General features: G+C 42.8%; 1 protein-coding gene across 1 annotated transcript in view; it reads left to right on the top strand.

The window, feature by feature from the left end:
• The window catches only part of DRC4 (dynein regulatory complex subunit 4), a 115,232-nt gene that overhangs the window by 28,978 nt on the left and 66,264 nt on the right, over positions 1-19,990 (top strand). The window contains exons 7-9 of the mRNA XM_085639332.1: positions 6,119-6,286; positions 9,796-9,882; positions 17,416-17,625. Coding sequence (XP_085495458.1) covers positions 6,119-6,286; positions 9,796-9,882; positions 17,416-17,625 — 465 coding nt within the window. The remainder of the gene's footprint in view (positions 1-6,118; positions 6,287-9,795; positions 9,883-17,415; positions 17,626-19,990) is intronic.

Here is a 19,990-nt window from a genome sequence, read left to right as displayed (position 1 = left end):
AAGATTAAAGAGGCTTTTTTCAGGGCAAATCAGAAAATGAAGAAATATAAATTCTTCTCACAATAGGGTCGAATTAAAGGATATCTTTCTCTGCATATTGATGCCACATACAGTGTCATTAAACAGATCATTAACTTTATCAGCAGTATTTAAGCCCATGCAATTAGAGAAAATCTCAAAACCTAAACCTTCCAGGAGGCATATTACAATAGACCTCTTTCTCGCAAACACTTGGAACAGGCAGATGGGGGAATCAGCTTTCCCTCTTCACTGAGCGAGTGATATGTTATAAGGTTAATTCTGACAGATTCCCAAATCTGTGAGAGATTATTCAGATATCCACAAAGAAAGGAGTATGCAGTTCCTAGGGAGGCTAACAGTGACTTAAGGAATGAGTGCAAGTGACTAGCTACCAAGAAGGAGGATAGGGAATTCCTCCTTTCGGAATTAGGGCCCTCACACACCCAGCCCGCTGGTTGTCATGCTTCATCATTGGGCATGCTCCTCGTCGGGTCGGCGCTGCAATACCCGATGGGCACCCTCACTGGGGGCTCTTTAGCGGAGATCTTTTTTCCTTGCAGTATGGCGAGTGTGTGTAAGGGGCCCTAAAGTATAGAAGTGAAGTGTTGTGCTTTCTAAAAAGACCAAGTGAGTTAAAACAGGGAGAGGGAGGATCAGGGCAACTAATTTAATAATCCTGTCTCCCACCCTGATTAAAAAGAGTGATGGCGACTGTCTATAGTGATGTTATAGGCAGTTGCTCTGTGCTTCATGCGGTCAACATGTTTCTTGCCCTGGTTGTCCCAAGAAGGATCAGGCGGCAATTCTTCAGGACCTTATATGGAAGTTGGAATCTACACTAAGTGGCTGATAATAAGGTGTAATAACCTAGATATTACCAGTCTGGAGGCGCCAATGGCATGTGATGTCCGTGGGTGAGGTAGCCAATCTAAAAATAAAAGAGCACACATATAAAAACAAACAGTCATTATTAGCATGACTAATCCTACTAGGATTGTCCAAGCGTTTCAATGTTATCCAAAAGCTTCACCATTCAATGTAGTGCTGATTTCATATGGATTATTTAAGGCATAGCATGTGCAATAGTAGTGTGTATTAACAATGCCTGTGGTGCAGTAAAGACACTAAAAACGGTACTGTAGCAGTGGAGCAACAGACAAAACAAGCATTGGCATAGCCAATAGGTCTCGCTTTTGGGGCCTTATAAGTATTTAGTTATGCAGCACAATATCCTTGGTGCAACAACATCAACTGTCGCATGGCTAAACACTAGGGTCCCAAAGGCGAGACCTATTGGCTATGCCAATGCTTGTTATTCTTTGTATACTCAATGTTCTTTATTACCTGTATTAAAAACCCATAAATTCAGACTGTGAAGACCGGTGCTTATCTTTCTATTGACATTGCAAAACCCAGCAATATGTGCCACTGTGAGATCTTTTTGAAAACATGCTGTCCGCTGCCAAACCAATATGCACTTTTAATGGTAAATGATTTCTTTTTTTTTAACTGTGCATTTTTATGAATAATTATGTTTAATTGAATAAAGTACTGCTTGTTTGCTGTTGTAAATAAACACTGCTACCTAGTGTATAAATTTAATCGGACTTTTGCTGTAACCTTTGACACTGAGGACCAGATTCATAAAGGTAAACTTACACTTATGTGTATGTTTACAATGTTTTGCTATTCACAAAGGGATTTGGGAGTAGTATCAGTTTCAGTGGGACTGAAAAATACTTCTACATTGTAGATTCTTAATGAATAGTCCTGATGTAGAATATTATCACGAAGAAGCCAGCAGCTTCCTTATCTCGATAGCCATGTACTGGCAGTTGCTTCACAGACTAATTTGTTTTTTTCGACCAATACTGAGATCAGACAACTTGCAAGGTTTTCTCAACTGATATTTTTGGGAAGTTTTCTCCTCAGTTATAACTTATCACTTCATTTAACATTGTAGGCCTGTTTGAATACTATCCACTGTTTTGTTTACAATTGTCTTGATATGTCTGTAATGTTTGTCAAGAGCCCTCTGTGGCAGGAAGAAGACAGCACTTGAGCAAAATAATTTAGAAGTGGTCAGCTTACCCCTAACAATCTGTCAAAATTAAATGTTTTCCAAAAGTGACAGAAAGAGCCCTGAAGGATCGAGAATGTAATGGTACTTTCATGAAAGGATCTGAAGCCTTGGCCAATGGCCTGTGAATCTAATTTAATCAGAGCTGCGTATTTGGCAGTGGATGACCGAATGACTTTAAGCCTTCAGTCAGCCCCATGTTCAATAACTGATGTCCTGGGCACAGCAATACTTTGATTTGCTAATAAAAGAGCAGTGTTCATAAAGCTAAATTCCTTCATTCTTTCTTAGGACAATCACACATTCCGAACAGTCAAACTATAGGCTGGGACGAACACGGTTGTATCTGTAAGGTTAGTGATCAACCTAACTAGTCCTTCTCGGGAATCTTGAATGATAGAACATGAAGAAAATCTGCCCCAGCTATCTAGGACAGTGGTTGGGTAATAGATTTTATGGAGATGAGGTGGGGTCACAGGAGTCATAGGCTCAGTGTTCAGGAGTTGACGAATACAAAAATGCATATTTGTGCAATTTTTTTTATCAAGGCCAGTTTTAAATTCTGACTATGTCCACAGACATTCCATTGTAGTATAGGTTTGCTAACTCCACAAATCCACATCAGCTTGGGTACTGTACCACATAAATGTTGTCTAGTGGTCCACAAATTCAGTTATGTGTGTGTATGTTAATGTTTTCATTACAGAGGCCTAGGACAGCATGATTTTCTGATGCATTACAATACAATAATATTTATAAAGCGCATAGCTACCAAAAATAGACTTTCAGGCGCTAGCAGCAAGCACTAAAAGTCAACCGACATAAATCCTTGCTGACAATAAAGCCCGATCTTAAGCTGCTTTGTAAACGGTTCCGTGGAAATTCTACGCAGGAAGCGAAGTAGCTTGTTTCAAACCTTGTTAGTCAGATAAGTAAAAGAACAACCACCTATACATTTTGGACGGAAGCCAAGAGACAAAGTACTTTACAGCTGGAAGTGGAGGGGGTTCCCGGCACTTCCGAGGGGCCCCTGCCTCCGGCCTCTAAACCCCGTTGAGGCAGCGATGGCCGATGGAAGATAAATTTAATCCTGAACGCTTGTAAGCGTGAAGGCAGGGGGGAGGGGCGGAGGCAGGGAGCAAGCAAGAGGAAAGACAGATGGTGCTGAAGGCTGGCGGTTCGCGCCTGCACACTCTCGTGAACGCAAGCTTGTCGCCAGCCAGCAGCACTTTGAAAACTCACCTACTAAAGTCTCTCCGAGCAGCGCATGCGCGCTGACTCAGTGAGACCTAAAAAGGGGGGGGGGGGGAAGGTTTCAAAAGCTGGTCACCTTTAATATCGGATGCAGCCACTCACCTATAATATATTCAAGAATGGCCCCATCAGGTAGCGGCATCAAGTGGACATGTTCACTCAATGTATTTCCTAAAACAGGGGTTTATGTAAAAGGAGCCAAGGTAAGTGAAGTTTAGGTCAGAAAATCATGATGACACGAAGGTGGACCCAGCGTTAAGTTGTAGCATGTGTAGAGCTTCGCACCCGAGATCAGCGAATCGTGCAGTGTATCATCCACGGGTCGAAGCACCTTGGTCCAACTACTCGCGGGTCTGCGCAAGGACGTGTTCCAGGTGGATAGGGGTCCTCAAAGGATCCACCACTCAGACCAACATCCCAGCGCTGTGACTGCCAGCAATCGAGACGGCCGGAGCCCATTATGCCCTCGATTAGTATGCTGCTGGTTCCCTAAAACGTAGGAAAACCTCCCGTTGTCAACGAGGTGTTTGCTGCTAAACACTTTAAGCGTTGGTGGGTCTTACCTTGGTGGTCGTATCGAGGGCAGTCAAGCGGTCAATACTCACATAAAACTCGCGCCCACTCGGCGGAGGACCTAACCTGCAGTGCCGATTCCGGGAAGGTAACTGCAAGCCCGGTTACTGCTGCTGTTATTCTAGCGGAAATGGCGCGCAACAAGGAGCGTCAGCGGCGTAGCGGGAGAGCTGGAGTGTTGCCCAACTAGCTTCATGTGAAGTAAGCGCGGTAGCCATTTTGAATGGGAAAGCAGGGTCTTGAATGGAGCGCCATCTTGGAATGATACTAAGGGGTTCGCAAGACCAACTTGCGGAGAAAGACTCCCAGGTTGAGTTGAGAAATATCATGGCAGTCTACAATGCGGTTCGAACACTAGTGATAAAATAGTGCCAAATGGTATTCTCCTGCTGTACAAGTGCCATCTGCACTCGTACTGTATCAGGCTCATTTCTATGGGTTGATTAGTTGTAACAAGTTCTTCTGTAGTAGCATACGGTGAGGGAAGCGATGTTCAATAAACTCGCAAGGGGGGGGAGGGGGGTTTTTGTGTTTGTATTCAAGCCTCAGGCAGTCAAGGAGTACCCGAAGCGGTGTGAGAGGTGGTACTGCAGAAACTCAGACTAAGGGATCGTGGTTGGTGTCCGCATAGGTGTAGGCATGTCAATAACACAGGTGGAGCAGGACCTTGACTAGTGTTGCTAGAGGGATTCTGTCCCAGGGCGGTGTTGCTAGAAGGATTCTGTCCCAGGATGGTGATTGAATGGTTTATCTCCCAGATTAGTGGTTGCTCAGGGTGCTCCAGGGGATGTCCTCGTTGAGGCCATTCTTGTCTGTGCCCAGACGGTGTACCCATCGCTGTTCAATTCTAAAAAGCGCACTAGGGGTGATAGATGTGTGTGCTTCCAGGATCACCCACCTAAGTGTGTCGCAGGTATGTTGGCTTGTTAAGAAGTGGGTGTACAGGCGTGTTGTGGTTTTGTGGCACCTAATGTTGCTCTTGTGTTCTGTTACACGGGTCTTGACTGGTCTAGGTCATCCCCACTTAAGTGAGGTCACATGGGCAGGATAGTAAGTAGATGCAGTTGGCTGTGTTGCAGTTGGTGTGTTTCCGCATCTGCCAAGTGAAATTGTTGGTAAAAGTTATTTCCTTGGTGAGTTTGGTTTGGGGGCACACAGTACAGGATCCGCATGGGTAGTGGCCAGTGACAGGAGGTAAATCCCATAGGCATCCTTGGCTCAGTACGTTTTTGGATCTGGGTCTGGTGTGTATCAGTAGATCCTTCAAATTGTTTGTTCTTTTGAACGCGAATCTAGGGGCCGGTAGTGTCAAATCGCCTGTGTTCAGGATGTCCCAGTGTTTGCGTATGATGTTCCTAATCTGGCTAGAGGCAGGGGTGTAGGAGGTTACGCATGTGATCGCCTCAGTGGGATCCTTGTCATTTTTCTCCAACAGTGCATCTCTATTATTATTCCTGGCTCTCTTCCAGGCCATGGAGACTGTCTGTTGTGATTATTCTCGTTTGCGTAAATCTGACGATAGTTTGACAGCTTCTACCTTGTAGCCCTCGACAGAGGTGCAGTTCCTCCTAATACGGAGAAATTGTCCGAATGAGGGCCCTGGGGTGGTGACTGCTGAAGAGTAAGAGACTGTTGCAGTCAGTGGGTTTCTTGTATAGTGTTGTGTTCAACACACACAGAGATTATTCAGACTCTTCACTGCTCCTTGCTGTTGTAACACAGAACTGTAAGCCCCTTCACCTCTGTACCACTCTGGAGAGGGGAAAGCTTTAAAGTCAGAGGCCCTCATTCAAGGTATGTAGTCATTCTCCTGTCTCTGCTTGTATTTTCAGTACTGTACTTAGTGCTAGTCTTCAGCAATCCAGTACACTCTTCAGAGGATTGTGTATGACTAGATATTTCTATTGTACATTTTCACAGCTGCCAGATAAATGCTTGGTGTCTTCAGACGAGGGTTAAGGCCTTAATAGAGCTCAGTGCTAGGTTGATGTTGGAAGGATGGCATTAACTCACCTGAGCTGTAGCCCTGTTTATACACACAAAAGTGGGTGTCTAGAACAAGTCCACTATGTTATGCCTTCGCATATTGGTCACATTGGAAAAGCAAAAACTGAAGTTGTGGTTCAGGGAGAGGAATATGCTTTCATCATTGACCATACTTCCTCACAGTCTTTGGTTTTCACGTTACAGGAACAGATGGAAGACATGAAGAAAAAAGAAGACCGCATGGAGAAGGAGATGCAGGACGTGCAGTTGCAGAACAAGCGTCTCGTTGAACCACTCCAGAAGGCACGCGAGGATGTGGGCGATTTACACAAGCAGATGGCTAACTATGAGCAAGACAAAGCATCTCTGGTTGTAAGTGTCCTAATAGTCACCCTGAGGCCCATAATGCTAACAATACTAGCGGAATTCTGCTGCAGGATTCACTGGAGCACTGTGAGACGGGGAGTAAAACAAACAAACAGCGAGTTGGACTGAAAAGGAAGTACCTAGGTTTTGATTTGGAAGCCGAACAGTGATAATGGCTGTCATAGTAATGCTATTACGGTCTTATTGGGAACCCAGATTGTTGAATTATGAAATAACAAACAGTAGCACTGCTCAGTTCCTGCCTGTTTTTGTGCACCATTCTTTTAGCAGCAAAATACTGCTGGAGATAAATCTGATATTTTGTCGGACGCTCCTGAAATTACCGATTGGTTTTCTACTAACTTCTGGAAAAGTGTTTGGTGGTGCAGAGTGGAAAGATGTCTGGTAATCTGATAACCAGTGATTTTTCCTTCCATGATTATTAGCTACCAGATGTGGGTACTATGCTTTTACTTACTTTACCTTTGACTTCCTCTCCTAAAATCTGCCCCTCAATTTGGCACACAAGGTTTGAGGAAAACAAAAACGTAGTGCATTAGGAATTTTAAAAAGCAAGTTTTAAGATACAGTTTCTAAAAGTAAGGTATTTTTTGATTAGCAAGCTGTTTTTAATTGCCAAGATATGTTTCAATTTAGCTCTCTGGCTGATTTCAGAAGGTGATAGTTAGCAGTTACGAGAAGGCAGGCTGTTTTCACCTTCCCAATATCATGTCGACATTTCCCCAACAATCCCCAGCCATTTCATAGCCCACGGAGAATAATTTGAAAGCCAGGGTGCTCTAAACCAATACTAGATTGTAAAAGGCTTTTTGATGGTAATCACTGTGCTTTGTTCCACCAACTGTAAATCACAGTAAGACCGTGGAATTTACCTGCTTGTCACAACCTGCCACATAGGCTGCTGTCTGTTGGTAGGTGAAAGCCCGTGGCAAATAACTAGATCCTTTCATTTGTTCTGCGGGAATTTTCCTCTTGTCTGGTTGTTCTTCTTCATACTAATTTGCCAATGGCCCTCTGATGAATAATGTTATTTAAACTGCTGTTTATTACTGCTGGTCTTTAGACAGTCTGCCTCTGTTTGTTCTGCTTCAAAGGATTGTACTGGTGGTTTCTGCAGTGACTTTGAGAATAGACTACTTCAATGAAATGTACATGAGCCTACACGCTAAGACGATGTCAGAACATAAAGATTCCAAATCTGTACTGCTTCTCTTATCCTTATATTGAGGCTCATTGACCATATCTCTCCACCTCTAATGTTAGTTCATTGACTTCTGATCAGGTTCAAGATCCTGTGCCTCATTCACAAGGTCATTCATGACTGAGCTTCATTGTACCTTCATCAATTGCTCCTGGCTTACTGCCCAAAGATACAAATGCTTTAGCCTATCATTCATTCAATGTTCTAGGCTCCTCCCTCGGGAATTTGCTTCCTTCATGCCCTTAAATACAAGGTTGCTTCTTCAATTTCAGGAAATCCTTAAAATTAAACCTCTTTCAACAGGCCTTTGATCCACTACACTTGTGGTAATACAACATTTGAGTTCCTCTGACCTTAAAAGCTCATGAAGCAACATTTGGGCACCCCCAGCACTGTATACAAATAGCACTTTCATTGTTGGAGCAGCAGTTACCTCTAGACTTGTTTTTTGTAATTTTCTCTGCTTGTGGTCTACTAAAGAGGTTAAAAGCCAACTTTTGATGGTCCAAATCACCAGAATGAGGCTTGTCCGGTGCTTGTAAATGAAAAGTCTTGCTTCCATTTCCTTAAAAATGCTTTAATTGCCATTGTGAATGGTGTTCAAGAAACTGAACAATGGCTCCCCTCTTTACTTATATAGAACCCCCCACCCCCCACACCATTACTGAATTCTTCACTTTGCCTTATTAGGCTGGATGGACTCAAACTGAGCACTGAAGGCAATGTAGATTTTCCGCTCAGGTTGCCAAAACATGTAATTGTAATCGTATGCTACTCCACTTCTAGAGAGATGCCTTAAATGCAATGTTTGGAACATTTCTGACAAAACTTGTTTCTAAGCCTCCCAGGGGGCTGAATGATTCCAGCACCTAGAGTTCATTAATGAGAGTGAATGAACACATAAATGTTATAGTTGTTCAGTCAGATGAAGGAACTGCATGGAATACTCCTCAGCTAGGACTATGCAGGGGTGAATCTGCTTCAAAAGAGTGACTCATGAATAGGTCTAGCTATGGAAAACATTCCATAACATGAAGGTTGAGAAATAAAAAGTGGATGAACACGAACTAAAGACCCCCACAAATTCGGAGCCCAGATCTTGCAGAATAAATTGGTTACCCACTTCAGAATTAGGCTTTCTGAACTGAGTGGAGTAAAAAAGCGGCACCTCCCAAAATGTTCTCTAGCTAATCAGTGTGTCTTTGAAAGCATTTTTGCACAACTAGTGTGCTACAGGCCAGGACCTGGTATTTTTTGAGGAACCTTAAGAAGTCTAAAGGCACTCATGGGGATTTTAGTACATATTGAGTCCCTGATACATTGAGGCATGATTAGATGTCAAATAGCTCTTGCTGCACTTTCAGGCACTAGTATGATCATGATGCATGTTCACCCAATCCTAGTGGTTGTAGCATCCAGGAAGTTATCAAAGAGCCTGTGGTTTAAATTCATGCTGTAATTTCATTTTGGAGTATGAAAGAGATCTTTGTGAAAATGAGATGCCCTAGAACAAATTGAGATATCAACATGAGCTTGATATACATTGAGGAATCGTAAAGATCTTGATTTACATATCGGTACCCTGTAACATCTTGATGCGCATGCAGGCATCAAAGTGATCACTGTTACATATGAAGGCAGTCTGGGATATGTGTGTTGCACATGGATCTTTTAAAGGCATCTTGTTGCAAATTGAGGCCTTCAGAGAGAGATGTTAATGAGATGACCATGGAGATCATGATGCTTTTGATGCAGTTCATGGACAGGTTCAGCTTGAGGCATTTTGAAGAATTTTGTGAGATGAGACCCAATTAGATGTCCCAGTGCCTGAATAAACACTCTGATAGATCTCTGGGATTGTAAGGTATCTGCGGGGTTTCTATCATACTAGGTTATCCTAAAGGCTCTTGGGCATATTGAGGCGCCCTGTAGAATCTTGCACATGGTGAGTGATAATCTAAAGCATTGTCTTTTAATGTACCAACATTTCGCCAGTTTTAGAGTGTATGGTAATTTGACTATGAGCTTTGATTGTTGACCCCTAACTAAATTAGTTTTGAATAATGTTTTTTCCAACATTCAGCAACCGTAACATACAAGTTGACAAAAAGAGAAAATAGTAACTTCTTTGAATGCTGTCACAGCCTTTTTCGAGTTTTCTGGAGAGGGAGGTTGTTGCAGGTGGTGTGTCCCTAAGAGTCAAATGCTGTTGCATTCAAATGCACCACTGAGCAATGTTGCTGTCTTCCTTGTAGTCTCATTTATTATCTCATTGTTGTGTGGTTTGTTTCAGAGTACTAAAGCTCACTTGAAATTAACCAACAAGGAACTAAAGGACCTGCAGTGGGAACATGAAGTGCTGGAGCAACGATTTAGCAAGGTCAGAAAACTGTAAAGCTAAGAAACCTAACAAATGCATACAGCTGAATGTGTTCACACAGACAAACCTGAGATGGTCTTCGGGCCATGCAGGCACTTTACAAATTTAGAAGTAAAAAGCACTGGACAAGTATACACATTTTCAAAGTCATTTCCCAGATGTTGACCCTCACATTGATGGAACTGCAAATGATTTCAACAGTTATGGGACAAACCATTAATCTTCACTGGAAAGAAACACTAAAATCCATAATGACATTCAACAGAATATCAAAGCCTTTACAGTACGCAAGAGGTTATTTAGCAGTGTCTGTTGTAAATACAGTCGCCTACCACTGGTTTCCCAGGGCATAAAATACTGTTTTGCTCTAACTGAATCGGCCACGTACTCTGTAGTCCTGGCACTCAACAGTAACTTAAGGTTTTCTCCAGGAGGGGATAGAGGGGTGGGAACTCATACAGTAGATACAAAAATCACACAACAAAGTGCAATGTCCATCTAGGGCTGTACATTATAGAAAGAATTTGTTTCTACTTACAGTACAAAAAGCTGGATAGTTACACTTGTGCAGTATTGAGCTGACATGTGAGCCCAAACCTTATTCTAGCATTTACACAATTATAGCACAAGGGACCAAAATGTTTGCAGAGCAGTGGTGTACACCTAGCTCCTGTATCTCCATCAAGTTCTGTGTACCAACCTTTGTTCTTTCTCGCTTTGGTAGGAAGCTAGATTTCCGTCTATATGGTATGCAAATCAAAAATATATAATCTGAGATTCAAACGTGTTGAGAGCAGCCCTGGGATTCCATTTTCCTAGCCCTGAATTGGCTACACAAGGTCACTGTATGCATCAGATTTGCCTTCAAGAGCCTAACTCACAGGAGGGGTCAAAGTAGGCAGAATCCATTGGTAACGACGGGCCCATGCTTTTTAATCTTATGAAAACAAATCCTATATGTTGTTTTTTTTTAAAAGAAACACAACCGTCTCCGGAACGGTTAATGCCAACCTTGAGTTGCCTCAGGCTGGAAGGGAAGGAGTAGGTGACCTGTACTGTTAAGCAAGAGGAGGGACAGAAAGCTGAAGAAGAAATAAGCCTTCTCTCCTGCCTAAAATAAATGTAAATTTGTGCAGTTGGTTAATCTGCAAACGTAAAGGCTTCTTGGGAGCCAGTATAGGCTTTAATTGATAAAATCATTTGAAGCTTCATTGTGACAAAGATTTATTATTTCTGAGAAGTACTTAAAGGCTGTTACCAGCTGAGTTCTGGAGTATGTCCTTGTAATAGACTTATACAAATGCTTTGCACTAGGTGCAGTCTCTATGTGTATAACTAAAAATATATAACTTGAAAGCATTTGTTTTATCTTAAAACACGGATTGTTTTTGCACATTTTTTGGCAGCCTAAATTACAGTGTGAAAAATAATGAGTTACATAATTACACTGTTTTCTGACACAGGGTTGGGACCTCATGTCACTAACACTAACCCGTGACTGCGACTCTCTAGTCACAGACATGCAAAGTCATCTAGTGTGGTCACATCAACCAGCTGAGATTTCTTACCGGCACAGAGTGCGTTTCACTCAGATTAGTTAAATTTCGAGTTTCATTCTTTTTATTGAATTTTCAAATAAATTATGCATATAGTGTACATCGTAAAAGTATAAATGCCAGTTTAAAGGTGAGCACTAAACAGATCGTATACAGGTACATCGTTATATCACAACCAATGCATAAACAATGTCCATCTTTTACACATAACTGTAACAGAACAAATAAAAAGATCATAGAGGTTGTCCATAGATGTCGCCCATTTAATTATAGAAATCGTAGAGGGAATGGAGACAGAAGAGCCAAACGGAATAAAATCATTAGGGTCCAGAGTATATTTGACATAATGCTATACTGTAGGTCTAAGGCCGGTATGCAAAAATGTGTAGAACGATGTTGCCCTTTGTAAGGCTAAATGACAAGTCAATGGAATCCTCTTCTCCAATACAACACTAGGCCTGCAGACATCTCATTAACAAATCTAAGAGAGTGTATGACATCTCAAAAGCGGATGCCGTGTCAGCCTGAAACCAAGAAAAAGTTGGAAGTCTGGAAATAGGGCTATTATGCTCTCTCACGAGTAAGGGAACCCCTATATGTCAATAAATATATGTGTTTCTGTTCATTCAACCAATCGATCAGACGTTCATTTGCAGCAGCGAGTGCCACACTCTCTAGCCAGTCTTCCTGAGTTGGGACATTGGGCATAGACCAACAACGGAGTATGCATAGTTTGGTCACTGACAAAATGGAGGAAATCCAGTGCAATTTGTGCAAAGTAAGAGTCGGCAATCCTCAGGTGTTAAACAGGATCACCAGTAGAGTTTGGAGGGAAGCAGTGTAGCCAAGAGTGTTTTGTATAGGGGATCGACCCCATCCCAGAAATTCTCGAGTGCAGGCAGGATCATAGAATGTATAGTATGTCGCAGTCTGGGCCATAGCGTCACCAGCAATCTGATGTGGGAGGCAAATGTGCCCTCTGTAACTTAGCCGGTGACAAGTGCTAGTCTTGGTAAACCTTAAAGTAGCAGAACTTCATTAGAGCTTCTTTCATACCCCTGCTATGAGAGGCAAGGAGTCGCGACAGTTGTGCAGGTGAGTAATCAATTTGTAATCGAGCCTATAATCGAGTCTGGAGCAGGCGTTCTACAGGCTCAGAAAACATACTGGTGAACAGGAGACTATAAAGACAAGAAATCAGCATTTTTATAAGTGCCCCCTTGCACCAAATTTGTGTGGATTGAAGATGGAGGAGCAGACAAATCCCCTGTGTGTCGCTGTGAGTAGAGGCTATGTTGGAGCTGGGGATCTCTCCAGAAGTGGAAGCGTGGAAGATGGAATTCTGCAGCAAGACTTTCAAAGGATTTAGAACATCCTCAAACAGTAGATGGCATATTTCCAGGATCCCTGGACCTTTCCAGTCCGACCAAGACAGTAGCGAGCAGTCAATGGTAATGGATTTATTTGCCACAGGGGTGCACTCGAATGTAGAAAGCTGTCTTCTTGCAGGAGGGCATGAGTCGTTTCCCAGACCACCTTCATCTCTAGTATCATTGGATTACATGGATATTGTGATGCCTTTGGATCTGCATACATAACTTCAAGGTCTGGCGTGTCACTATAAAGGTGTTGTTCGATCTTGAACCATAGAGGCAATACTGTAGTAAGTCCGAAAATTTGGAAGTTGCAGGCCGCAAGAGGACGTGGCAGCATATAGTTTAGTAGATGTTAGTCTCGGTGGCACAGGACCCCAAACAAATCTGCAGGCCATGGAATCAATTTGTGAGGGGAGGGCTAGCTGGTATATTAAAAGGAAACATGCCAAACAGGTAGTTAAACCTCTGGGATTTCACCTTCTTGATTATCTGGACTCTACCACATAAAGATAGCTGAAATGCTGACCATTTGGAGAAATTTGTTTAGTTGAATCCAAGAAGTAATAAATCTCAGATAGTGAGTGTTCTGAAGTCTGGGAAGTTAACAGCATTTCTTCTGTCTTGAATCAGTTAATCTCGTAGATATGCCTTCCCTGCTGCCCATAAGATTTGTTTGGAGTTAGCCATCGGTTCGTTGAGCGCCAGGTAGTCACCAATGAGGGTTCTCAGTCTGATTTCTTTTTTCTTCCGGCGATTTGAGCTGTGAGGTATTCAACCCCCAAGTGCAGGATTTGGGCAGAATGAGCCACAAATCTAATATGAGGGCAACAGGAGCGTGATCGGAGATCAGATCAGCACCAGAGCCGTAGCATTTGTCAAAAAGAAGTCTAGTTGAGACTCCAAGCTGGAGAAAGATACGTGCATTCGCAACTCATGGGTTGTAGCAAGCGCCATACATCATGGAGGGAATGGTCATTTATCAAGTTGCATAGCACAGCGTGGTCGCCGTTGCGGCTCATATCTTGCCTGCCTGATTTATCTAAAAGAGGTTTTAGAATTAAGTTCCAATCTCCGCCAATTATGAGTTCAGGGGAGACGAATTCCACCAACAATCTATGAAGGCGATTTAGCCATTAGAGTTTCAATCCCACAGGGGCGTGTACTGAGGCACTGACCAGGATTTGGTCCGAGACTTTGAACCGCTCAAAAATATAGCCCCCATATTCATCTGTCCAGAATTACAAAATCTGAACCAGAAGAAGCTTATGGAACAAAATGGCTACTCTGTCCTTCCTAGAGAGAGACGTGGAGGACTGGGTGTCAGATGGATCCACATCAGATCTTGTGGAAAAAAAGACTTTACTCACCCAATCACGTTAAGTTTCACCAATTCTTCTGCTGTAACGTGTTTCCTGTATAAGGATGTCGTCAGATGTTTTGGAACCTAAGAAAGTCAGAGTTTTCTTGTGTTTAATAAAATGGACCATTCTGTTTACATTCAGGGACCAGAGGGTCAAGTCAACAACACGATGTCGAGGCATTGTGAACCAACCCCTGAGGGATGGAGGAGTGAAAAAAAAACAACTTAACCAACTTTCCAATGGGAATAGATCACCAAAAGTGACCACTGTTCCGAAGCGAGTAGAGGAAGAAAATCGACTAGGCCAGTAGCAGGAGAAGGAGAGCGGGGGAGTAAGGTTCTGAAGGGGCCTACATCTGCCAAGTCAAAGACAGGAGTCACGGCTTATGGGGAGACCTAGATTTGTCTCTATCCTGATGGTGGTGGTCCAGTCAGAGGTCTCTATCCACTTGTCTATTCCTATTCAGTGCCTCCACTCGAGACATCTGTGGCAGGAGAGAATGTGGCGGGGTGGTGCCCATATTCTGATGACAGTGGATCTCATCATCCTCCAACTAAAGTTCCAATTCTGCTGGAACCCGGAATTCCTTAAGCTTTCCATTAACAGTTCCCATCATGGTGGCCGTTTTTTCAGCCCAAATCGAAAATCTAGTTTCCAAAGCGTCGGACGCAGGGCTAGACATTTTTTCCATATGAGTAGTCTGCCGAGCAGGGGATCTTGTTGCCATTCTAAAAGTATGGACCATGTTCCCAAACTTCTTAAAGAATCATCCTCACCTGCTGATGATGGAGGAAGCATGCAATGATCAGACATGGGACCTGACAAGCTGATGAGGAACATGAGGTGGTGCAGTGTGCTCATTCAAACTCCAATGGAACTGAAAAGAACAAGCCCAATAGCTGCAGAAGAAAAGACTGAAGGAACAAGGGAACATCCAGTGTATCAACGGACTCCGGGACTCCAAAGATGCAAATGTTATTTCGGCGACTACGATCATCCAAGTCTGTTAATTTCTTCTGTGTGTTCCAGAGTTTTGTGCTTCATATCATAGTTTCTGTCACTCCCATTTTAAGGTCAGTAACTTTATGATCCGTGGTATCCATGCATTGTTCCAGGTGAGTCAGATAACCTTTCAGCAGCTTGAGTTTAGCATTCATTTCCTTAGGAAACCTCGGATGCCGGCATGGCAGAGGGTGAAGGTGTCAGCTTGATGGCTTGAGTAGTCTCGGTGAAGGTGAGTTGACGGATGGTCTTACCTGAAACCATATTTCAAGGAATACGAGGAGGTTGAAGGACCCAGATCCCACAAGCCAAAGAGAGGACGGGCGTTGCATGTGATGGTAGGAATAATTATGTCCAAGAACTGCAAGGCTCAGCAGAGAGAAGTAGAATCCCAGCAGCGTCATTACCTTACGAGGATATCCAACTCAGAATGGCGACCGGGGCATTCTTCCTGTGTCCTTACTAAGTAATGATGATTGTAACGGAGGAGCACTGTCCGTTTGTTGTATGGGGTCCTATGTTGGGTTTATGAGCAGTAATCGCAATATTGCAAGAGACTACATGGAGGCCCTCCCTAGTGATGACTTGCCGGGCTGAGGTCGCTGGCTGTACCAGCGCCACCTGAGTCGTTGAGTGCTTTTTGTTGCCAGGCCGAAAATTGCTGTCTTTGAAGGCATCATAGGTTAATTGTAGGTGGCGGCTTACCGGACAGACGTTACCGGCAGCAGCACCACCACTCAGATCCTTAAGACCAGGCCTAAAATGAGTGAGGAGTCGCCCACGTTTAAAGGCTGATCAAAAGCTGGTTCTGCCAGGGCGCCTCTACTAACAGATTAGTTGAATTTCAGTTTTTTTTTTTATTCAAGGTGGATACCAGTCTCTGAAAAGCCAGCCATGCTTCTGCTCCTACTCTCACTGAATTGTCCCTATTGCAATCAGGATCATAGTTCCTTTACTTTGTTTATGCACTTCGACAATTCCCCTCAGGTACACTGGACATCTGTTAGAAGCTTCCCAATTCATCTACAGCAAAATACAACAGTGCACAGCTGGGCATTATCTTTACACATGTAACAGAAATCACTGAAGAGCTTCCGAACATGCTGTACCTCGAAATGTGGCAGGCATTTTAGTGCCCTCAGTATGCACTACTTTTAGACATCTGCACCAAATTCAATCACCCATGCCTTCAGGAAAAGCTCTTGTGAAGCCCCTTCACATTCAGTAGTATAGTCAGCACAGCTGGACTGTTCTGGTACATGTACTCATTCCCACTAGACTTCATGTACAAACATCTGTAGTGGATGTTTCTGTGTCCATCTTTTCTACAGGCATGCCATGCCAATATGGATTCAAGTGCTATATTTCAGTGAGCTTGACTTTGCTATTCCGTCATTGTACTCATGCATGTTGATAAAAGTATTCAGGGGTCTGCTATATATCTGTCAGTACACTATTTCTGCCCTTGTGCAGGTCATTCGTTTCTAAAGTTATGCGAATTAGACTGTGTACATATGTTTTTTAGATATGTCTCAAAAAACTGTTTCTGAATTTGTGTATGTTTTCTATGTGCACACCTCTCTGTTATGTATGTTGTTCTCTGAACATCTTTAAAATAGATTTTTTTAATTTTACCTCTGGGTGTGTGTTTACCAGGTTATGTTTTTGTATCGTTGTGCATGTCACTTGAATGCACAAACGCATCTTCTTCCTGTGGTAGTCTGTGTTTAGATGTCTTTAGATGGTATATCCGAGTGAGTGCAAGCCAGGTATGATGTTCATCACTGAATGAACACGTGTCTTTGCTTAGCGAGTTTACACATAGATCTCTAGTGAATGCGTGTTATGGTAGCATTTATTTTGCATGCAAGTTACTGTATGCTTTTTCCTTTGTTGTGCAAACTCTGTTTTTGCGTGTTTGAATGTTTACATACACTCAAAATAGGTCTGTGTTTTGCTCATAAGCATGTCTGTAAATGTATGATTATGTTTGTAGAAATGGATTTTCTTTACAGATATCATCTCATTTTTAAAGTGTGTACCACAGTGGGATAGGCAGCGGCGGCCTCTCTTTCATTTATTTTAAGCCAGGCTTTGTTACTTGTGGACTCTAGATCTTCAATTGATCATTTTAATTGTTGTAATTCCTGTCACTATTCACTTATATTTAAGCTCTTGCAGATTCTGATTATCAACCTGGTTGTGTGATGTGATTTTAAATGCCTTTTTTGTGATCAGGTGCAGGCAGAGAGGGACGAGCTCTACAAGAAATTCACTAAAGCCATCCAGGATGTACAGCAAAAGACCGGATTCAAAAACCTTCTCCTGGAGCGGAAGCTTCTGGCTTTATCTGACACCCTGGAAAAGAAGGAGGCGCAACTGAACGAAGTCCTGTCTGCCTCGAACCTGGACCCCAACGCGCTCACCATTGTCACACGCAAACTTGAGGTACTGGGCTGGGTTTAGGGGATGTAAGAACAGTTCAGTGTAGAAAATAATCTGGAAAGCCATCCTGGTGCAGGCACATGCAGGCTGCTATATAGGCAGCAACATCAGAGAGGATGCAGTTAGCTTGCAGTAATGGTGCAACCACATGCAGTTTCCAGCCATACATATGAGCAGCATGGAAAATGCAGCTCTTCATAAAAGCAGGCTACAGCAATATACCAGAGCTACAAATAGGCTTAAGCATGAAGGAGGAGAGAAGTTTAGGCTGCAGAAGGATGTAGGAGCAACATGCAGGCTACAGCAGTGTATTGGTCATGCATGTAGGCTTCGGCAATGGATAGAAGCCACATGCAGACTGCGTGAGTACACAGGATCATCATTCTGGCTACAGTAGTATTTAATTTCTGTGCCATTTCTTGAAAGCTACATGCTAGCTAAAGCTGTTCAAAGAATACAGACAAAGAGGAATAGCGATGAGTTGCTTTTGAAGAAGCGCTACATACAGATTGCTGCTATGAAGCAATTGCATGCAAGCTGCTAGCAAAGAAAGGTTTCATGCAAGATACGGTCATAGAGCAGCCACATGTAGGCCACTGTCACAAACCACCTTTGAGTTAGGTGCTGCCTCAGAGCATCTGCGCACAGACAACGTCTACAAAGTTGCTGCATGTAGGCAGTTGTCACATAACATCTGAATTCATACTGCTGTCATAGAAGAACTTCATGCGAGGTTATCACAATGGAGCCACAGTGACACTGCTTACACATCGCAGTCATGGAACTTGGCATAATGAGCCTTGCGCAGGTTAAAGTCTGAGAGATTTTTAATGGATGCTATACTCATTGAGAAGCTTTTAATTCAGTTTATCTGCAAGCAAACTGCTGACACTAAGCAATCACATAATGCATAATATTGGCAGTAGAATCACATCCTTAAATATCAAATGAACATGTTAACTTCATTTAGAAACTTCCACGGAGGGTCAGATGCCACAAGTGTGATCCATTGATGTCATAAAATCTGTTAAGTCCTATCCCATTACATTCATGATCACTCTCTCCTTTGCGCGGCTACAACAATGAGGTGGCTCAAGTCTGGACATACTGAATGTATTAGGATAGCTATCCCATCCTTGTACCAGGCGGTACCTAACCCGATGACAAAGTAACTCTGGTTGGTTAACCAATCGGGAAAGATTTCTGTCCTCAACTATGCCCTGGAGCCACTGTCTGTGGTTTACTGTTGACCTCAGGGAAGGGAAATATGCCTGCCGTGTGCTGCTGTTCCAGCCCTACCTCCAGTCCAGTTTAATCAATTAATACCAGGGAGCAGAACAGAGCTATCGTTTACTCTGAATTTTTTTGAAGATGAGACTAAACACATGATTGTGACACCTCATGAGATTTATGTCTCTCAAAGTGAATGTTTATCAGATGCCAGTGAACAGTGTGCTTTCTTATGACCGGCTCTAACTTTGATTGTATTTTTGGATACAAGAAATTACTGGGTAGTACACATTCTCTTGACTAATTATCCACCCTTATTTAAAGGGGCAAATTAATTCAAACTGAAGTTTAGAGAATTCACACATAACCTTCTAAACAACACTAAGGGCCTGATTTAGATTTTGGCAGACAGGTTACTCTGTCACAATGGTGATGAAATATAAATCCCATTATATCCTATGGGATTTATATTTCGGTGGACAGGATATTTATCACTGTTGTGACAGAGTAATCGGTCCGCCGAGATCTAAATCAGGCCCTAAGTTTAAAAAGAGCAAGCAAAATAGTGTACTTTTGATGCTTAGCGAGACTGACATGCCTCATCGTCCTTTGATATACAAGTGGGCCAAGGCTCTCAAACTTTATAGTTCGATTTCTAAATGTGTAGGTGCACCTTCTAATGTCACATGACAGAGTTTAACCCCAAACCAAGGCCTCAACTCCTTGGTGAAAGTCATTGGTGATGGATGTAAGCTTGTAAGGCAAATAAGAGAACTGTGTGTGCTGTGGTCCTTCTCCACTATAAATTGGAAAAACTCACAGTGAAACATGCAGAGGTTAATGAGAAAATATTCAGTACATCTGCTTGAAATAATACATGTCGAGACTGAGGAAGAGCCTTTTGCTCCTTTTTCTACTGTCAAATAAGTGGCATTGGGACTCAGTCTGTGTGCAGTCTTTTGAACTTCTAAGTTATCCTGGTTATCAGAAAAGATAGAGGAAAAGTGCAGTAAACTGTTGTGGACCATGGAATAAACAAACATCTCCCAAAGACCCAGGCTTTTAACACCAGGAGGCAAAGCAGAGCCATCATTTGTTTTGCATGTCGCAAACAAATCTATTGTTGGAAACAACCAAT

Source organism: Triturus cristatus, chromosome 12 (genome assembly GCF_964204655.1).
Source record: "Triturus cristatus chromosome 12, aTriCri1.1, whole genome shotgun sequence".
Lineage (NCBI taxonomy): Eukaryota > Metazoa > Chordata > Amphibia > Caudata > Salamandridae > Triturus > Triturus cristatus.
Note: the sequence above shows the minus strand (reverse complement) of the source record. Positions and strands in the feature narration are given on the sequence as shown.